The 20,481-nt window shown below is 46.9% G+C and overlaps 7 protein-coding genes across 7 annotated transcripts; 4 read left to right on the forward strand and 3 right to left on the reverse strand.

Annotated features, from left to right (window-relative positions):
* Positions 1-370: 370 nt before the first annotated feature.
* LCP9604111_4501 (Zn(II)2Cys6 transcription factor) lies at positions 371-3,025 on the forward strand (the record flags this gene model as incomplete). Its single annotated transcript, XM_039072208.1, has 5 exons — positions 371-432; positions 484-510; positions 561-1,867; positions 1,920-2,878; positions 2,939-3,025. 5 exons carry the CDS (start codon positions 371-373, stop codon positions 3,023-3,025), a joined length of 2,442 nt encoding a protein of 813 aa, XP_038929543.1.
* A 585-nt stretch (positions 3,026-3,610) lies between these two features.
* On the forward strand, positions 3,611-4,736 carry LCP9604111_4502 (enoyl-CoA hydratase/isomerase family protein; the record flags this gene model as incomplete). The annotated part of the gene is made up of 4 exons (XM_039072209.1): positions 3,611-3,933; positions 4,003-4,113; positions 4,177-4,533; positions 4,586-4,736. The coding sequence occupies 4 exons, from the start codon at positions 3,611-3,613 to the stop codon at positions 4,734-4,736; spliced, it is 942 nt and encodes a 313-aa protein (XP_038929544.1).
* Positions 4,737-5,076: 340 nt separating this feature from the next.
* On the reverse strand, positions 5,077-5,879 carry LCP9604111_4503 (presequence translocated-associated motor subunit PAM17; the record flags this gene model as incomplete). Its single annotated transcript, XM_039072210.1, has 2 exons — positions 5,077-5,253; positions 5,328-5,879. The coding sequence occupies 2 exons, from the start codon at positions 5,877-5,879 to the stop codon at positions 5,077-5,079; spliced, it is 729 nt and encodes a 242-aa protein (XP_038929545.1).
* A 5,520-nt stretch (positions 5,880-11,399) lies between these two features.
* On the forward strand, positions 11,400-11,969 carry LCP9604111_4504 (DUF3602 domain-containing protein; the record flags this gene model as incomplete). The annotated part of the gene is made up of 3 exons (XM_039072211.1): positions 11,400-11,436; positions 11,503-11,706; positions 11,803-11,969. The coding sequence occupies 3 exons, from the start codon at positions 11,400-11,402 to the stop codon at positions 11,967-11,969; spliced, it is 408 nt and encodes a 135-aa protein (XP_038929546.1).
* Positions 11,970-12,611: 642 nt separating this feature from the next.
* LCP9604111_4505 (transcriptional regulator family TF) lies at positions 12,612-13,778 on the reverse strand (the record flags this gene model as incomplete). Its single annotated transcript, XM_039072212.1, has 1 exon — positions 12,612-13,778. One exon carries the CDS (start codon positions 13,776-13,778, stop codon positions 12,612-12,614), a length of 1,167 nt encoding a protein of 388 aa, XP_038929547.1.
* Positions 13,779-17,330: 3,552 nt separating this feature from the next.
* Positions 17,331-17,793, reverse strand: LCP9604111_4506 (uncharacterized protein; the record flags this gene model as incomplete). The annotated part of the gene is made up of 3 exons (XM_039072213.1): positions 17,331-17,440; positions 17,509-17,710; positions 17,773-17,793. The coding sequence occupies 3 exons, from the start codon at positions 17,791-17,793 to the stop codon at positions 17,331-17,333; spliced, it is 333 nt and encodes a 110-aa protein (XP_038929548.1).
* Positions 17,794-18,784: 991 nt separating this feature from the next.
* LCP9604111_4507 (velvet factor family protein) lies at positions 18,785-19,988 on the forward strand (the record flags this gene model as incomplete). Its single annotated transcript, XM_039072214.1, has 4 exons — positions 18,785-18,997; positions 19,050-19,129; positions 19,183-19,662; positions 19,715-19,988. The coding sequence occupies 4 exons, from the start codon at positions 18,785-18,787 to the stop codon at positions 19,986-19,988; spliced, it is 1,047 nt and encodes a 348-aa protein (XP_038929549.1).
* Positions 19,989-20,481: the final 493 nt, after the last annotated feature.

The raw sequence follows: 20,481 nt of genomic DNA on the forward strand, positions 1-20,481 counted from the left end.
GACCGGCACTCCACTGGTTACTACCGGCTTCTCTTGCCTTCCCATTGCTGAAGGGCAGTGGGACTGGAACTGTTTCTGGCACGTCTCTCCCATACCTCGATGTGCTTGTATACTAGGTGTGGGTGTCTGGTCGATTATCGCTTCGTCGCTACTTGGGGTCAACGAGGATCGAAACGCAGAAAGCGTGCCAATTCTGACGTGCTTTCGGCGTAAGGAGTCTCGATTGGACTGATACAGACTTGAAAAGACTGAATCTGTATGGCCGCGGGAAAGTATATAGTGACCTTTGGCTATTTCGAGCCGTTATCTTGAATTATCGCCGTGTCCTCTTTACAGGCATCGGTACTCGACCAGACACCCTCGACGTGCAATGCCTCGTCCTAGAAGACCTGGTGCACCAGAACCAAAGCGCCGAAGTCGTAAAGGATGTTGGTACGTTACTAAGATGTCAATAAGCTTTACCAAGGCTAACAGTCTCATTAGGCCATGCAAAGCACGCAAGGTAAAATGGTAAGAAGCACAACCCTTGTATGATGCTCGTGTAGCTAACAATTATGTAGTGGTGAAGAGAAACCAGCATGTCTTAATTGCCAGCGACAAGGCGACCCTTGCGATTATAGTGTCCGTCTGAACTGGGGAGGAAGGACGAAACGCATGTCAATTGACTCGCCGAATTCACAATCTAGTGGGTATGGAGGAGCTGTAATTGGATTTTCGGACTCATTCGCTATCAACGATCTGAGCCCAGTTTCGTTCCCCACTCCAGCAAGCAACAACCCTGCAGATGGATTTATCAACACTCATCCCGGGGAGTTGACTTCGCCAAGAGCAATATCTCCAAGTACATCATCACAAATGGGACTTTTCGAATCCCCCAGGCTCGGCTCGGACTCTGAAGGAGTGCTATCGCCGGGCCAATTAGAGTCTCGATTCTCCTCAACTTGGGCGGAACAATCTCCTCCATTGACCGCATCGGCTACCTCGGCGCCTTTGTTGCAATATCAATTTGGACAGCATAGTTTTGATAGCCCATCATATCTGGGTTCGATAGATCAGACATCCGGCCTCAGATCACTGTCTGCCTTTGCATTCCATACAAACCCCGTGTCGCAGCCAGTCTCATACATGCGCCACCCTGTAGATGTTTCCAACCACTGCTCGGGTCCATCTATCTCGCACTCTCGTGATGAAGAGCATCTTTCTCAAGGGTCATATGATGACCGGGGCATGCATCTTGGCGCTCGGTCTAGGACAGGGCAAAACAGATCCTCAAACAGCCCGCAGGATACTACCGGTCTTATGCTTTTCGATCCACGCAGAGTGTCGATTGCTGAAAGTGATGCAATCTCGTCTCCGAGGCTCCACGAGACAACCAGCAACATGGGCTCTGTACATGACTATCACAATGGGTTGACTCCGGATCATCAGGCATCGGCGGAGAGCAATCATGAAGCCGATCAAACATCCCACGAGTCTTCAATCGCCCGGAGCAAATGGCAAACATATCTGAATAGTGTAACCGACAATTATGGATTGGATTCTGGGCGCCCTGATCAGGATCTGACCTTCAACAACGACCATGCCGCCATAGATATCAATTATGCGTTAGACCTGATCAGTTCTCGGTGGCGCAACGAGGAGTCCAAAGCCTCTCAACCTGACCCCGTACCACAGGTCCAGTTTTGTAGTGGTTACTATGCTTCGCCAGTACCCATCAATGTCCCGAGGTACTTATCTCCGCTTCCGTCGTCGCTGCTGGAGAACCCCATCAATCTGATGTACTTCCATCATTTCTTGAATCACACTGCTCGAATGCTTGTCCCACACAACTGCGATAATAATCCGTTTATTTCGGTTTTGCCATCAAGTGAGTTATACCACTCTATGTTCTGTTATCCTTCAGAAAGCTAACCGAACAGTGGCAATCGGTGATTCCAATCTCCTCAATTTGCTGCTTGCATACTCCGCTAGTCATCGTGCTCGCTACCTCGGTCATCCCGAGCCCGCCAATCGAATCGCTCATTGGGTTAGCAAGGTCTTCCCAACATTGCGTATGGCATTGGAGTCATCCAAGGAAGACATCACTGACAGCCACTTGGCCACGGCCATTATGCTGTTGTCATTGAAGATCGTTTCTCCAAGGACATTCGAGGTGCCGATCACCTGGAAGAGTCACCTCAAGCTTGCTCGCGATTTGTTCCTTGCACGAAGCGAGGGAATGGCGCATCCCGGGAACAGGATTGGAGCGTTCTTCGCCCGCTGGCTAGGCTATCTCGACACGATGGGATCTTTGTCATGTCGCCAAGCTGGTCCTCCACTAATGATATACCACTCCATCTTAACGGCCTGCTCCGCGCCTGACGGTCATGACGAATTCGGTGTTGATTGCTTCACTGGGTTCACCCCCCGCACTGGAGTATTTCTGATCCGTCTTGCACAGCTGGTGCAGGAATGTGACAATCAACTCTTCGACGAAATGGGTAATTTCCGGCATGACTGGCATGCATCTGCGGAAATGGTCCTGGAAGCGCAATCTGTACTTGGTGTTGTCGATGGGATTAGCGAACGTGCTCATACTAGCCCGGAACATCATCATGGTGTTGAGTCCTCGGATATGATAGCCATCGAGGAAGCTTTCCGGTTTGCAGGTCTCCTGCATCTCCATCGTCGTGTCCTTGGGTCTCCGCGTGACTCGTTTCCCGTGAAGGAGGTTTTGCGCAAGCTGATTGATGCCCTTGGACGTATGCGCCCTGGTGCAGCTACTGAAGTCTGCTCCTTGTTCCCGCTCTTCACGGCTGGTTGCGAATCTAGAGATCCAGTTCAAAGGTCTCAGCTTTTGGACCGGTTCTTTGTATTGGAGAGTTCGGGCATGAAACAGGTACGCTTCTATACTAGTCTGAAATTCGTTGAAAGAGTTTGCTGACACTGTATTCACTAGATTCAAAATGCACGTCAATTGATGCAACACTGCTGGGATGAAGACCTGCCTTGGGTGGCCCTAGCTAGCGGTCAGTTCCTAGGTTAGAGTCGCTTTCGGTTTGAACAAGTGGGTGGACTACGTTGATTCGCAGACGCCATGTGCTCATGTCTGGCAATGACCTGAGCTGGGATGAAGCATTATTTAGTATGAAGATGTGATAGATTAATAATACCCCTCGCCTTCTAAAAGAGCGAGATACCTACCGTGCGATGCACTTCATCGTTTGCCGTTTGGCGGATTATCCTACACCTTCCGGCCTTCCACTATATATAAACGTTACTATCCTCTTCTTGTGCCGGAAATGAATCATAATGTTCATTCTACAACTGACTAGCTTCTTGCATTACACAAGCCAGAAGTCGAAATTGCACAGAGCAATTAGTTCTAACTTAACTTATATCCCTAGGATATCAAATAGACTACAGTATTGTCCGATATATGCCAAGATCGAAATCTACGACTCCGCAGCGGGGTGATGGTGATCCCCCAGCTTCTCCACACCAAGCCAGTTCAGCCGCGGCTTACAATGTAGGCTCTGTTGAAGAATATAGCCGGAGATGGTGTATAAGAGTGCGCACTTAAGATCACTATATCTCTTGAGCAAGAACGGTATACTTCCCAATAGCCATCATGATCTCCGATCCCAGCCCCATTGAGCTTCCATCTTCTTACGAAAAGGTTGAAACAACCGGCCATGTTGTTGTCTCTCACTACCCCCCAGGCACGCCGGCAGTGACCCCAGTTGTCATCGTTACTCTGAATCGTCCTGCTAAACATAATGCGTTCACCCCGCAAATGGTCTTGGACTTCGAGAGGCTCTTCCCCATGTTCGATGTCGACGAGCGCGTGAAAGTTGTCATCCTGACAGGCGCGGGAAAGACATTTTGCGCTGGTGCAGACCTTGATATTGGTTTCGGTGGTGGTAAAGGCAGGACGGTAGACCATCGTGATGGGTAAGAGGACATCCACCAGACAGCCCGCCGCATGCTCTATACTCTTGCTAAAAAAACCCCCCGACACAGCGGTGGAAGAGTCTCACTGGCAATCCATAGATGCCGCAAGCCCACAATTGCAGCAATGCAAGGCTCAGCCGTCGGAGTCGGGATGACCATGACCCTTCCAGCAATCATCCGGTAGATCAACCACATCCCGAAAACGATTCCAGACCCCTTTTATTTAACATACATCCCTTCTAGGATTGGCTATGAAAAAGGAAAATACGGCTTCGTCTTCGCCCGCCGAGGTATAACTCTAGAGTCATGCTCTTCGTACTTCCTCCCCCGTCTAGTCGGTTACTCCAATGCCAGCTACCTCGTCAGCACGGGGGCAGTCTTCCCCCCTACATCCAAGCACTTTGGCGACCTCTTCAATGAGATCCTCCCCGAGCCATCGCAGGTCCTGCCGCGCGCTCTCGAGCTAGCCACTGATATTGCTGAGAATGTGAGCCCAGCTTCGTCGTATCTCAATCGGGCGCTTATGTGGCGCGACTCTGGTTCGGCGGAGGCTGCTCATCTCGTCGAGTCGCGAGTCATCAACCATATGTTTGGATCGGAGTAAGTGAGATATATATGAACAAGCTGGTTGCGGATACTTAATATCAGACAGAGACCAGAAGGAGGGTGTTGCGGCGTTCTTTGGGAAGCGAAAGCCGAACTTCAAGGCTAACCTTGATGATAACCCGCCGCCGAGTGTGCCGTGGTGGACAGAGGTTGATACTGGCCGTAGGCCTAAAGCCCAAAGGCCTTCGAAGCTTTAAATCCAAAGCTGTCATTGGAAAGGTAAATAATGACTGAGGATAGCGCTTTCAGGGTTCGTTTAATTCACACAAGACCTTCGAAGGATGGAAGTCTCAACAAATGTCACGAAAAATAGCTATAAATTGACCGTGTTATCAAAGGTCGTTCCTAATACATTGCAATTCCCCAGCTACCAAGACCGCTAATGATATTGTAACAAAATAAACACCAGCCCGGACAAAAAAAAAAGTCACCAGATGTGGTTTTGAACAGAAGCTCCAAGAGGTTCCACCATATATTGACACGAACAAAAAAGAAATGCTGCAATATCACAAGAGCGAAAAGAGAGAAAGAAAGAGTCTACGCAATGAAGTTGCGGCGCTTGCGGTTGTATGCCCTCTGATCTTTCAGCCAGTTTCGGTAGCCCGCCACGCTACCAATCTTCTCGCCGTAGTAATCGGGAACAGGGTTGGCGATGGAGTTGGTTGATGGATCAACACGGAACCGGCGAATACGATCAAAGAACTCTTTCTCTTTCTGCGCAACGAAAACAAAACACATTAGCACAGACCAGACATAAGTCGCCACTCGTTTGCTTTGCAATGACTCACCGTGTTGACAGAGGGCTTGTACTTCCTGTACACAAGTCCCCAAATCCCATTTCCGAGAGCCGGTCCCAGAAGCCAACCGACAGCACCGCATGCAGCGGTCGCCAATCCCAGGACAACAAATGGGTCGAGGCCCATAACTGTGGCGCCGAGATGTTCAAGGTCCTGGCCAGACAGAATCTGCACACCGACAGTGGTGCTGATAGCAGAGCTGGCAACTGAGGAGACGAGAGAGTATCGGCGGCGGGAAGCGCGGAGCTTGAAGAAGGTGTCCCAGTCGAGCTTGACTTCGTCGTTGGCAGGTGTTGAGGTCGAATTTGCGCGCACAGCAATGGTTGATGGCAACGCAGCCTTGGCTTGTGGCCGGAAGTCTAGGTTCAATGTTGCGGCGGCCGGGCGAGTTGTCGTGGAGCTAAGACGTGTGGGCTGTTTGGCCATCCGGGCAGTTGTCTGGGGAAGGGGACGGAGGGCGCTGGCGAGCGAGGGCGCAGCGGGGTTTAGTCGGCCAAAGAACATGGCTGTGCGGATGGACATGCTGATAGGATTGGCGTTCATTTTGGGGAGGAATTGGAATTGATCTAATTGCAGATTCCTTGCAGAGGTGAAGTGAGAATTGGAGCCCTGGCCCTGGAGGTGGAGCCGGGTTATGTAAGCGTAATGGGCCCGCCTAAGGGCGACCGACATCATCACGATCTGATCTATCATCTGTTAAACTACTTGCAGTAGATGGAGATTATAATGGGCCAAGATTACAGGAGAGAAATTGAGGACGAAGAGAAAGATTGATTCTTCAAAACACAATGAGCTATTTATAGCCATTTGAGGCCCGGTATGTCAAGTATTCTTCGAGGCTAAATATCCTGTTTGACAGAACGCAGAATCATGGCAGTTATTGGTTTGATGAGACCAAAATTGTCGAATCACGGCAGAGCAAATTGGCCTCCCACTCAAAGAGGAGATAATAGCTGATGTAGGGTATCGCACTCTGATTGAGATTCGAGCTTTTTGAGCCTCAAAGCACCACATCGAAGAAACACTATCGCAATGTCACTTGTCCCTGGTTCAAGTTGGATGCAGCATCATGTCAAGTCACTAGTGAGGTGTAGTGAATAGGTAGCCAGACGATATTGACGAGGCGCCCGAGAGGCAGGTCAGTAGGCTATATGCATATTCTTTGAAGATGTCGGGTGTATAAGGTAATATAGGCAGTGCGATATATAAGTGTACTTTTGACCCGGGGACTGGCAAAGAGATGCTATCTATATTTGATGGTTACAAAGAGGAGTGGACAGGTCGGAGTTTCACAATCCACCTAGAAGGCTTAGCTTGGTTTATATACACCGGTTAACACAGGCCTAGTTCATGAGGCAGAAATGGTGAACAAATAAGAGAATGAGACCATTTTTGTCCCTGAACCTGGAAAAGACCGGAAGTGTTGAACTGTAAACAATACATGGACTGCTTTTACCAGGCTATAGTCTTTTAATGGCCAGGGCATGTGTCAGAATGGGCCGTCTGCCAGCTTGGCTTCTACTGTTATATTCACGGAATGGTGTGAAGGCTGGTCGTCCACTGGTCAGGTTGTGGCGAGCATATCAGAATTCCAATCATGGCCAGCTTTATTCCACCGAGTCAATATAAGTCTATTTTCCTATTCGATTAGAGTTCTCCCCGGATCGACATAGTAAGAGGCTGAAATAGGGCTGTTAAAATCACTTGAAATTTAAAAATATCGTTTCAATTTCAATTTCAACGCTAAAATATTATTTCATTTCAAAATCAGTCTATGCCTCAGGCATGGACCCACTCTTAGTAGTCCACCAATTAGATACCTTAATTTTTCAGAGAGCCAATAAGATTATCATAGCCTACTCTAAGCCTAATTAGGCCGAATACAGGCTCTTACCTACACCGCCTAGTATTCTTCTTAGACCGCCTACGCTTATATAGCGCTAGTCCGCTAGACCACGTAGAGTGTAATGCATAGGTCAAAAATATATCTCTGGTAATCTAGGTAAGAAAATGCTCCCCATAGCCCCTACATCCGGCCACCCTGTCCTACTTCAGGCACTCTTATATAAGGCCGAACTATATACCGACGACATCTAATTATCCTACCCTATATCTATAGAAGACTTATAGTCAAAGAGTCGCTCTAAGCACTACTATCGCCAGTACCACTATCGCTAGTACTACTATCGCTAACACTACTATCGCTAGCCCTACTACCGCCAGTACCACTTCCCTTACTACTATCGGTACTACCGGTAGGACTATAGGGACTATTATTATTATCATTACTCTAGTCGTCACTCTTACTATCTTAATGGTTTAGCGGGTTTATAAAGGGACTGTATCGCTATGCGCAAGGACTAGCCTCTGAATAATCTATAGGGCGGTATACACAGTAGAATTTCCTTCCCTATTATTACCTAAAGCGGGTATTACAGCTAGCGATACCTTTAAGTCGGTCATAGAACCAATCTACTGAGGTATAGTTACCTCTATAGCTAGGCTTAAGCGCGAAACGCAGTCGATACTATTGCCTCGAAATCACTAGGCGTATAATTGCATTCTTACCTATAACGATTCTACTATATTCCCTTCGGCCTATTGTTAGTAGCTCGAAGTACCTAGTATAGAAGGTCCGGAAATGCCGATATATAGCGGATAGGTTATTGTATACTATACTATATATTATATCGCTATTACTAGTAATAACTGGGCAGATACCCTAGTTAACTTTATTCTATTTAAGTATTGGGTTCGGCAGTCTATTACTAGAAGTAAGGGTAAGCCTAAGCTCTCTAGATAAGACTTTAGGCAGACGTTATCCTACGCCTAGGCGGAGTTAGTAGACGGCTAGCTTCTAACCTAGGTTAGGGTCTTATACTAGGCCTATATATATTCAGTATATATTAGGAAGATATAAGGTTTTTGACTTACTATAGGTATATCCCTATACTAGATAAGGGTTTACAGCATTCCGGACTTTATTTGAAATAAACGCGCGATAGGAATAGCTATCGGTAGACCAGAAGACTAGGAGGGCTACTATTTTTATAAAGATAAGATATACTTAAACTTAAAGACTAAGAAAATTTTAGAGGACTTAGAGGATAGAGATTCTAGAGTAGAAAGGAGAGGGTTTATAACTATTCTATTAATAAAGAAGTATTCCTTCCGCCTTTCTAAGGGTATTTAGGAATATCACTTTCTATTACCTTCCTAATAAAGAAGAGGTCTATATAGAATTCTTTAGTTCTTTAGTTCTTTCTTATATATATAATACTAATATTATAAAGATACTCCTATAATAAGAATCTCCCTTTATTACTATCTAACCGTTTTTAGACTATTAGTTATAAGCGACTGTACTAGGATATTTTTATAAAGGAGAGTTAGAATAATATTAATAACTTTTCTAATAGGTTAATCTCTAGGTTTAGGATAAAGTACTTTAGGTATCTTAGCGCGAAGATACTTTATAGAATACTTAGAGGATAGAGTGGTTAGTATTTTTTATTTTTTCCTTATAGCCTAGGTCCTATAGTTAGGTAGCTAACTCTACCCCTAATTCTATTATAGATCTAGGTTAAATATAACTTCTACTCTGTATCCTATTCTAGAAATACTATATAAATTATTGACTATCTAAGGGGAAAGTATAAGTAAATCCCTACTAAGATCTGTATAATCTTTATTAAAGAAATAAAGAAAGGTAAAATAGCTTAAGGACCTATTAGCTTTTAAGGTTAGGGCAGCTATAGCCTTAGGAAATAAAGGGATAACGCTCTAGTTAGATAGCTTTACTAGTCTAGCTAGCTATTCTTACTTATAGATAACCCGGGCTTCTAGGAATTCTATTTACTTATAGATAGTACTTATAAGCTACCTACTCGCTAAGCTATCGGTACTAAACTCCTTAATAAACAGTTTATTAGCCTTTAGAATAAGGTTAATATAAGATTGAAGATAATACAGTACCTCAATCTTACCTATAATAAGTCGACTAATAAAAGTAGATACCGAATCTTTAATATCTTATTCAGTTCTCGGTCCTATAGTATCTATTACTATAGAGTCGAGATTAAGGATATAAGTATAATAGGGGAGGAAGTTACTAGCCTAGTCTTTAAGAAGGTATAGGAATACCTAATCTAAGAAGGTAATAGGTTACCTAATTGGTTCTATATTAACTCTCTAGCTATAGATATATACAAGGTAATAAATATCTACTACCAACTACTCGGAATATAACCTAAGATAAGTCATATATTTTATATCCTATATAACTTATACAGCTTCTAGCTCCTTCTAAAGGATATCCTCCTAAGAAGTAGGATTAAAAGTACATTTAAGATAGTATCAGAGATTATATTATTCTTTAACTTAGTACCTCTATAACTAAATCGACTTCGGAAATACTAGGTCGAAATCTACTATAAGACGTCCGCGCTCCTAGTGTCTATAATAATACAATAGGGCTCATAATTTAAGATACTCCGCTTAGTTCTTAAATACCAGTAGGCCCTCAAGCGCTAGGCCCTTAATATTAAAAAGGACGATAGGGGTAGAGGGAAAAAAGCCTTAATTACCTCTACCCTATTAGAACCTACCTTTTAGGCGGATCTCAATAAGTTAATCCAACTCCTAGAGCTAATCTATAAGGCACAGCTTATATCCGAAAGCTAGGTATCCGATCTTATAAAGGTAAGTCTATTATATACAAAGTCTATATATAATATATATAAAGTCTATATATAATATATATGAAGTATATATAAAACCTTTATTAGCCTTTATTCTAATAAAGATAGGTTATTTCTTAATAGATTTTAATCTAGGAATACCTTAAGACCTATATATTAATATCGAAATTTCGACTAATTATATAGGAATACCTAGAGGATAAAAGCCTAAATAGATTTAAATATCGATTTAACCAATAAATTAAGCCAATCTACTGACTTACATTTTATCTTCGGCTATCGACAGCTATCTAGGATCTATCCTTTCCCCCAGTACTTTAAGAGCTAATAAATATACTTATCTTAAAGTATAGGGGAGAGCCTACTAAAAAGCAGTTCTAGCAATTTTAGAACTAGTAATAGCGTTTTTTCTATACTAATAACGGTGGTATCTAGTCTAACCAGGACCTAGAGGACTTCTGGTATAAGGCGAAAGTATTCGCTCCTTAGCTTACTAATCTTACCTTACGTATCTATAATACTACAGCTAATTTAGTTACCTCGGAGTAGGCATTTTCCGCTATAAACTTTATTTACTCGAAGGTACGCAATTCGCTTTCACCTAAGAAGGTTAATAAGCTAGTCTATCTCCGGATAAACTATCGACTTGTAAGTAAAGGGCCTATCTAGTAGCCTGACCCAGAAAAGGTATAGGATTAGATAGACCAGTTTGATAAGGAGTAGATTATCAGAAATCGCTTCTTCCGGGATATGACTTCTCTTAAGCCTCAGACTGAAAGCCTTAGTCTAGGAAATGAGCTTTCTGACTCTGAGTCTACTGATGGGGGTAGGTATGTTGTAATGAGTGTAAAGCGTCCTTATGACTTGTGTAACTAAAAATTTACTGCCAGTTTTTCTGCCTTTTTTTTCTGCCTATATTACAAAACATTACCAATATATTACTAGCGCCTTAGCGTGAAACAATTGAAATTATATTTTAAATTTCATGAAAATTAAAAATATAATTTCAATTCAAGATTTTGAAATTCAATTTAACAGCCCTAGGCTGAAAGGCGTTAAAGACCGAACAGACTCTGACCTCATTGGCTTAGCGCGGAAATAAGTGCAGATATATATATGAGCTTATAGATAGAGCATATAGAATATAGAACTTTGGAGTATAAAATACATAGACATCGGATATTGGATAGAGATAACTAACAACATACCCTATTAGGTACGCGAAAAAAAAAAAGTCTGTCGTCATTTGGCTAATTGCGAATTTCTCCCCACCACAGCTTCCTTTTCCCCGTCTCGACTTGCCGCATTCGAACTTCCCCAATTCCCCAACTCACCAATTTTATCCTCTTATTCCGTCTACACCATGTCAAGGAACATTTCTTACGGCCGCGGAGGCGCAGGTAAGTGACACCACCCTTCATCTCTCGCCACACAAGTCCACTAACCACACTACGCCCATGCCCTAGGCAACATAACCCGGGAACAAAAAGCGCCCGAACCCAAAGACTTCATCACACCAACAATCAAGCAAGAAGTCTACACGACAGGTCGCGGCGGCTCGGGAAACATGGTACACAACGATCCGGAGCGACCAGAGATTGCGCGCGAGAGCCAAGACGTTGAGTCACCGCCCCTGCGCGCTCAGCAGATCCCCCACCACACAGGCCGAGGTATGTTCTGCAGATGACAGTATATGGAGCGAATGCATTTTTGCAAGGTCGTGACAGGTACAGCTCCGCTAACGGATGTGCTATTTCTTTCCATAGGTGGCGCGGCAAACGCTTACATCCCCACCCCTGAAGAGGAAGAGCGCGAGAAGAAGATCCAGGAGCAGGAGGCGGAGCTTATTCGCGTGCGCACGCAGTCCAAGGACCGTGTTAGGGAGATCGGACAGGAGAGGCAGGAGCTGCGGAAGGAGTCGCCTTCTTCTTAGGTTGGTTACCGGGGGTGGACTTTGGTTCGCGGTTGATTCGTTCTCGTTAAGAGGGCTCGATGAAAGCTGATGGTATTGGCTGCGGAGGAGATTTGCCTTTCTTGGGCTGCAGTGCCGATCTGGTAAGAGGTGATTTGTCCGAGCAGAAACGAATCAGAACCACTGCGGGCAGTGCTGCTTCGATGCGAGGGTCTGTTTTTTTGCCCCATCGACCTACCGGTTGGACTTATGGGTCTGTGGTATTTGCTTTTCTTTCTTTTCTTTTCTTTTCTTTGCGCGGCTTTCCCAATCGGCTTTCCCGGCTTCACATAATAGGGAATTGCTTCATCATACCTATCGTGGAATACCGGGAGAGGAACGGCGCTTGGGATACATTTGGGCGGGTTGTGTTTTCCCTCTTTGACATACGTTTCGATGTGTATTGCAACGATCCTCTGTGTTTTTCGGAATTGCTTCCTAAACACCGAGAAATGATAAACTCCCATGACAAGCGATCCTTGCCTCAATTGAAGAAACTATGCTATGTACACCAAATGTTTATGCTAATTATACGCTTCGTGTCTCATTAGATGCATCGCTCAGCCCAACCAAGCCTTTGAAAGAGGGCACCAAAGAATAAAATTGCAGACTCGCCATCAACAGCTAAGCGAGCACTCGCGCGTCAATCCTCGGAAGGAAACACCCCGTCGCATCAATCGGCCAGTTTATAAGATCTTGCCAGTTCGGATCAAGAATGTCCCCAATCTCCTGCAGAATCCTATTTCCCCAATCGCCCATCCACCATGAACTCCTAAGATTATGCAGAATAACCACATAATGCGCCAGAACAACAAGCGCAAACGGCCGGCGCAACTCGAGTAGCTCCAGAAACTCCGCAGGGATACGGAAACTCCACCAAAACGCAAAGACCTTGGGCTCGCCGCCCTTCATCAGCAGCCCGAGCGCGTGGCTGAGATGTTCAATGGCCGAGTCATACAGATCCGTCTCGTGCGTCACATCCCGCATAGCCTCCAAGTTATTCTGTCGCTGTAGCGAGAGGATCACTAGCCGCGACATGTCCGGCATTGTTGGGAGCGGGTCTTCGGGGTGGAAGAGCGGGTCCAGCTCGCTCGCCGTGATGCGTTCCATCGAGGCCACTAGGATGCTGACTAGCCACCGGGTCAGCTGGAATACCTCGAAGAACTCATCCAGCACGTCGGGCTGGTCTTCGTCCGAGTCGGTTTCGCTGTCGATCTGGCAGAAGCCGAAGGTGAATACAATCATTATGCAACACAGTGCGAAGGTCGCTTGGATTTCTTCTTCCGGGGCGTCTTCGGCACTCTCGATGCCGAGGCCTGCTAGCGCCTGCGCTTGGTACGAGCGTGCTGTTTCAAGATATCGCCAGCGCCGGGAAGATGTACTGGTTGAGGCGAGGTGCAGTGCCGAGAGGGCTAGGATACCTTGGCGAAGGCCTGTGTAGCGGAGAGAAAGCTGGGGGATAGTTGTTTGCCATATTCGTTCGGAGGTGGGGTTCCCAGCCATGGATTTGTAGGTTGTTGTGCACCAGTGCATCATCAATTCGAGGTCTTTCAGGTGAAGGGTTTCTTCGGTGTGGGTTGAGAGACATGGTGGGTGCTCTTGTGGCTGGGAATTTGACTGTGAGGTTGAGGAAGTCGGAGATGATGGCGAAGTGCTAGTTGAGGGGATAAAAGAGCCATGCTTGTTGTCTAGCCGAGTCAGTCGGGGCCGAGGCGGATATTGGCTGAGCATCTTGCGATCCAGGCAGTGCACACAGGTCGAGCTCTGCTCCTTATACTGTGAGAGTTGCATTAGCGGGGAGGTGCGAGAGATAGGAAACAAAGGAGAAACTGGACGCTCCAGTCTCATTATCAATTGAAAGCTCTGAGAAAGGCCCAGAAGCCCTAAGCAGGGGTATCATACTTTAACGCGTCGGTCACTTTGCATACTCGTCTGGCGTCGCTTATTTGACCAGGAGGATTTCGATTCGCATAATTGCATTGTAAAGGTGCCAGGCTCGAGACCTCGAATGTTTATTCGATTCGGGGGTTGCTGTGTATTTGACTCATAATTCAACCTCCAGGGATCCCCCGAAGGAGGAGGAAGAAGGATTTTCTGAGATCATGAAAAAGTCATATCAGTCATAGGCCCAAGCGGTGGGTGTCGATATTTTGATATGTCCATTTTCAGTGCCAAGTCGGCATTCCAAGCACCAAAGAGGTAAAAGTGGCGTTGTTTCCTAAATCGGTAAATGCAGGATGGCTCGTGCTTCAAATGACATAATCATACCCGGCGGGGGCCGTACTTCGTCACTCCGATGGATTTGGTATGTTTAGGAGTACGGACTACTACAGAGTACATATTGCTTAATAAATAATTGAGCACATAGTTAGTTAGCAACTAACTACCTAAGTAATCAGCTCTTGTATCCAACATTGGAACCTAGGTCCGATCCCTATTGCCAACTCAAAACTAACTTCCGATCTTCTCGTATTCCATATTCCAAACCGGGTGTGAAAATTACTAATGCGCGATATACCCGAGACTCTATCCTAGAAGAGCATACGCAAGCTAGATCCCGCTAGATGCACTACTAGCAGCATTTTAATATGGAAAAATAAACGAAAGACCTCGGACAAACCCCACTAAGCCCCACCAGCCCCTAGAAAGAGTCCACACTAGACCCTCTTCGGGACTAGCCCTATGGGGCCGGCCAAGTCTATCCGAAATAAGTTTCAGTTGACAAGCGATGCTTTTCCCCGATCGGGGAAAGCGCATGCGCTTGAACCCCTGTCCCATGCACTTTATGCATGGACACAATCTCGGGTACGTATCTTTCTAGCTCGTGATCTCTCCATGCCCTAAGCTCCTTTCCGATTAGCACCGTTTCGCCGTGGCTCCTTGGACGGCTGGTTTCTTCTTTGGGAACGGGAACGTTGTCCAGGGTTGGTTGTCGCAAGTCATTTCCATAGTCGGACAATTCCTGAATGGAAGCATTGCAAGGGTTAGATTGTATTCGTCGATCGGATTTGCTTTGCTTTTACTGATTACAGTCAATGGAGCCCTTTAAGGTGATTACTGCGCCACTTCCTAGGCCCCGAGATGCTAGCTCGCACGCAATCTGGCCCTGTCGGGCTGATTTGCGATCCGCTTAGCCGCGAAGCATTTTCTTTGTTTGGGCTTGGGGACCCTGCCGACTGGGGTTGCTTTAGCGTTGTTGAGTAAATGGCGTGATGATCATGATTCTTGCTGTTGACTGAACTCGGAGACGCGCATGGCTAGCGTAGACCGACTTTTGGGATTTGACTTCGGCGTCCCGACTCGGGTTTAATGATTACGAAATTCCCCGGATTCACGCTAGTCGTTGTGGATCTCCTCGGGTTTATCAAGCGAGCAGTTGTTGTGTCCGAACACTAATAGATTGGGCATTTGACAAGTGACTCCTAATGTAGTAGCCCGCATTTCGCGCTGATAACTACAGTCCGCCAATAAGCGCATTCTGCTGTCCGGGTGGCGTCGATCTTAGGGTGCTGAGTGCCAGTTCATCGGTATTCTAGATCTGACCGAGGACACGATGTGATGCCACGTCGAATGTCATCTGGCACTGACCCTTTTTGGTAACTGCGCGAGGTCCGCACGGGTAGAAGCAATAGTAGCTGCATTAGAACAAGGGTCCAGTTAGCTAGCCGGATAGCCGGTGACTCCGACGGACGATTCGATATCTCCGTTTCAGAAATCGATTATCTGATCGCTTAGGCTTACTGCAATGTGCGAAACAGAAGCGGAACTCCGCGGAGTGATGTGATCGCCAAATCCTGCACATAATCCCCATCCCTGGTGATAACACTTTTAGGGAAATTCCCGGCGATTACCACTTGGTTGCCTGCCAAGGTGAGGGGGGTGATCCCTGCTTCCTTGTTTTTGCGTTGATATCGAACCCCAGGCCTCACTTTCCGACCTGAGACTTGAGAGATACTGGTCCTGATGATACCAGCAGTGCCACTTGATGTGTTTGGCATGCTGCAGGACAAAAGGCGTAATTCATAGGGTTCGTGCATCCTTCCGCTCAAATTTGTATCAAGTGTCATTGGTCTGCACACCGATGTTGGGCTGGATACTGCGAGATTGAAGTACGGTGGCGGTCTGGCCAGCAGACACATTTTCATATCCTTGGGTTCTTCGCAGTGGCTTTTCGACGGGGCGTATATGTGTATCATTTTTAGGTGTATACGTGCCAGGTCTCTACCACTGAGAATGGTAATTCGGAGGGCATATTTCTGATACACTGCACACCATCATGACTGAGATTGCTGTTGGTACCACCTGAAACCCTGAGTCGAAAAAGTGCAAAATCATCTGGGGGCAGACAGGTGTAATAGTATCGTAAGCGGAAACAAACTAACAGGTTAGCAGCATTTCTCAAATCATCCGAAGGGTAGGTACAGTATGAAATTTGGATTTGTGGCTGATGTCTTGCTATAGATCGCAACGTCGGGGCGACCAATATAGACCAGCCGATCGTCGAGGCCGTAGCTCCAGGCTGTTTGTTAGAGGAATCAGAGGAAAGATAAAGGGTAGTGTTGGCCAGTTCGTGCCGTAATAGTTGCCATACGGTTGGCCGTGTAACACAACTTGGCTGACGCCTCCCGCGATGGCACGATCGACTGACAAAGATGCCTCGGGGGAAAGTCGTGTGACTTCACTCCAATATCACGACGTCTATTTTAGGAAATAACCCACCTTCATGCGAGATTTTGGCCCGGGGAATTGGCGATGGTCTTCAGAGCGCTTCTATCGGGGAGCGAGGGCATCGACATCGACGATAGGATCACATATAAGACTAAAGACTGCTGCCAATGCCAATGAGAATAGTAATATAAAATCCCTACTAAGGCCAAGAACTAGCCCGGCGAAAGCCTAACGTGGGCCTACTACGGAAAGAGCACGACTACAACATCTGCTCCTATCCAAAGTCCCCATCGAGCGGCACGCCCGCTTACTTGCGAACAGTTGAGGCCAGCCGTGCGCTGTAGGATTATGTTGCCGCTCTTCTAGAGGCAGTTCTTTGCCGAGCGAAGGATGACCTGTGGTTTGGGTAGCTTGCGCTGGCCTCACGCACGGCGTACCTCTTGAAGATGACGTCGCTGCCTGCGTACTCGAGGACAGGTCGATGAGCATTTCGACATACCCAGGTTTAAAGTGTAGAAAAAACGTCGGATTGTTGTCTTAGATCTATAGCTGATTCTCACATGACCCGACCGCAATATTACTGCATCTCCTTTGACAGTTCAGAGGTCATGCGTGAATCCGACCACTTTAGTCAAATACACTTGGCGTGCGAGTCGGTTAGATGATAGACTGCCATTAGCGATGAAGCTTTGCTAATAGGCCGGTAGCTGTGGAGAGTAAGCCCCCAGTCGGGGGTCGGGTGGCGCAGAAGAAGCCCCACAAGGATTGGCCATTGGCATTTGCAACTGCAGTATGTTGTAGTATTGTACAATGTTGTCTGTGTGGACATCACCTTGAGATGGAAGCCTCGTACCTTTCGTGGAGTGACTACTGAATCGGCCGCTTATCCCAGCTATGATCGATACCAGAGTAGATCTCAATTGGACTCGAGTACCTGCAGCGACTGTCACGGTAATGCCGACGACTGATACAGGTAGTTTTGGGTGAGATGGGGTGTCCACGACTTGGCTGAGACGGTGAAGATGGAATGGAGGTGTAGGAGGTTGGTGACGGTGCTGAGTTGGGTACCACTCCGGGGAACGTGCACGCCAACAGATTAAACGCCACACGTCGACACGAGCAGACAGAATTGAATCATTGCTTAGGATTAGTTCTGTTGGTCAATTGATTCTGATCTAGACTCAAGGAGATAGCAGAAAGATCATCGAGGTATAGTCGGAGTATAAAATAAAAAATAATCTCCTGGCGTCTATTTGTAGTTCCGAGAGAATATCTGGCCACTGTCGAGGTCATCAGAGTATGTACTTTTCTAAATATCTATTCGCTTTATACTAGTTATTCCAACATTTATTATGTTCCAAGGTCAAAAGTTCCAAGGTCAAATGTTCAAAGTCGAAAATTTCCGTTTGCGGGTTATATGAAGAATTCCGAATGCGGACTCAAATTTCGTCCCATTCGTCAGTTGTAACCCGACGGTTTGGGTGGTTCCTGCAGACAACTTGTAACCTCGTCGACACCTCGAGGACATCTCTTTTTTGTCTTCTTTTTCTCTTCGGTCTTCGCTTGGAAATACTTTTCCAGTTTCCTATTTCCGGTACGTGATATATGGGATATGTGTGAGCCGTGGAAGCCTCAGCGAATCTCCCGCACTTTGACAGCGTCATCGTGCGGTTGACCCAAGAAAGAAGTCTTATAGAAGAAGATGATGCTAACATATCTTCTGTCAAAGAACACCCCAGGACTCTAATATCGCCACTCCCGCCCTCCTCCGAGTTCATTCTACGGTTCGCGAATAAAACTCTCCGACTCTTTCGCTTCGCATTTTCTGCCTGCAATCGGATTCTTCACGCTTTGGACTGATCGGCTTGGATCGGTCTTGGTACAATCTTGGTACAAAGTTCATTCAACAGACCCGCTGCGTTCTCGCGCCATTTCTTTGTTCAGCCCCGGAAGTCGATGCTTCAAGTGTGACGTCTGAACATCCCGCGGGGTCGCATGTCGCATCTCCAACCCCCCACCTCTCTTCTCGAACAACCAGGTAGTGAAGATCTATCAAAATAGACCTATAACCCCAGGAACACGTCTTTGGTCTATCAAGAATCATCCTCGGTTCCTTACAATCCGGTACCATGTACGCCGTCGAGGATAGACATCATCCCGTCCCAGCTCCGCTCTCAATGGATCGCATCTCTGCTCCGACCGTCCAGTACCCGTCAGGATCCAACTCGCTGCGCCAATCCGACCATTTGGCACCCGTGACAAACTACCAAGATGGTCGTTCCTGGTCATTACAAGTGGTGCAGCAGCCGATCCGGGCTCGCATGTGTGGATTTGGCGACAAGGTGGGTGATTTTTCCGACATAATTATTTTACCACCTCTTAACACACTTCCAGGACCGGAGACCCATCACTCCACCGCCGTGCATTCGGCTCATTGTGCGCGATGCGCAAACCGACAAGGAAATCGATATCAAGTATGTCGAACCAGCAACTCTGCACCCCTCGGCTTTCTAACCATCTCCTCTAGTGAGATCGATACCTCATTCTACGTGCTCACCGTCGACCTGTGGAATGCCGACGGTACCAACGAAGTAAACCTCGTCAAGCATTCCGCCACCTCCCCCTCCATCTCTACCGCCATGTCCTCCTCATACCCTCCCCCGCCTCAGAGTGTCTCTCCGACCTACCCGGGCTACAACCAGAACCAGTACCCTGTGGGATACCCCCCGCAGATGAACAACTACTACGGTGGTCAGCAGGTGGCCTACCAAAATCAATACGGCCAGCCAGTAACGTACCCCCAATACTACTCCGGTGGTCAAATGCCACCGTCCATGTCGCCCGCTGCGCAGCCGGTCTCTGGTGGAGGTGGACCGGGTGGCATGTTCACTCGCAATCTGATCGGAAGCCTCAGCGCCAGTGCTTTCCGGTTGACAGACCCAGACAACAAAATCGGTGTGTGGTTTATCTTGCAGGATTTGAGTGTGCGGACAGAAGGCACTTTCCGGTAAGTCTGGAATAACGGGGGTCACACGACCTAATCGCTAATCAAAATCCAGTCTGAAAATGAGCTTCGTTGACGTGGGTACCTCGTCTGCCGAAACTACCAACGGTCCCCCGGTCATCAATCACGGAACCGCACCCGTTCTAGCCTCGGTGTTCTCCGAACCCTTCCAGGTCTTCTCCGCCAAGAAGTTCCCCGGTGTTATTGAGAGCACCCAGCTCAGCAAGTGCTTTGCGCTACAGGGTATCAAGATCCCCATTCGCAAGGATGGAGTAAAGGGCCCCCGCCGAGGTGGAGATGGAGACGACGATGATGAAGGCGACTATTAAAAGAGCGATATTTGATCCATAGTACTTGGCTCAACGTATTGTCTCACCTTTCCTTACCTTTACTTTTTCCCCGCCTTGCTATGAATACGACATGGGGGATGGTGGCGCGTGGCTTACGGTGTTCTGGGCAAGACTCGGGCTTGCAGGTTTCTATATTGCTACACGGACTGGTGCTGGGGGGTTTTCTGTTTGGTTTTGTTTCTTCCGAGTATTATTCTTCCCCTTATTCTTTTGTTGGCCTCTGGCTGTGTCTATTCATATCCTTCGCGGCCGATTGCCCGCACGTACATACACTTTTTCTTTTCGGTGAATCGAGGTCCGGTTGAATTGCTGAATGCCGAGACTGTCTGCCCATAGAAAAAAAAGTCGTTTGATATCCAATACACTGAGGTTGTTTAGTTATTTGTCCGGGTATTGCTCTAATACTCGCCTTTGGTATCAACAGGTGTAGGTGGTTTCTGTGGATCGTAGCCTTGTCTCACATGGCGTTGTA

Source organism: Penicillium roqueforti (assembly GCF_015533775.1).
Source record: "Penicillium roqueforti strain LCP96 04111 chromosome Unknown scaffold_09, whole genome shotgun sequence".
NCBI classification, from domain to species: domain Eukaryota; kingdom Fungi; phylum Ascomycota; class Eurotiomycetes; order Eurotiales; family Aspergillaceae; genus Penicillium; species Penicillium roqueforti.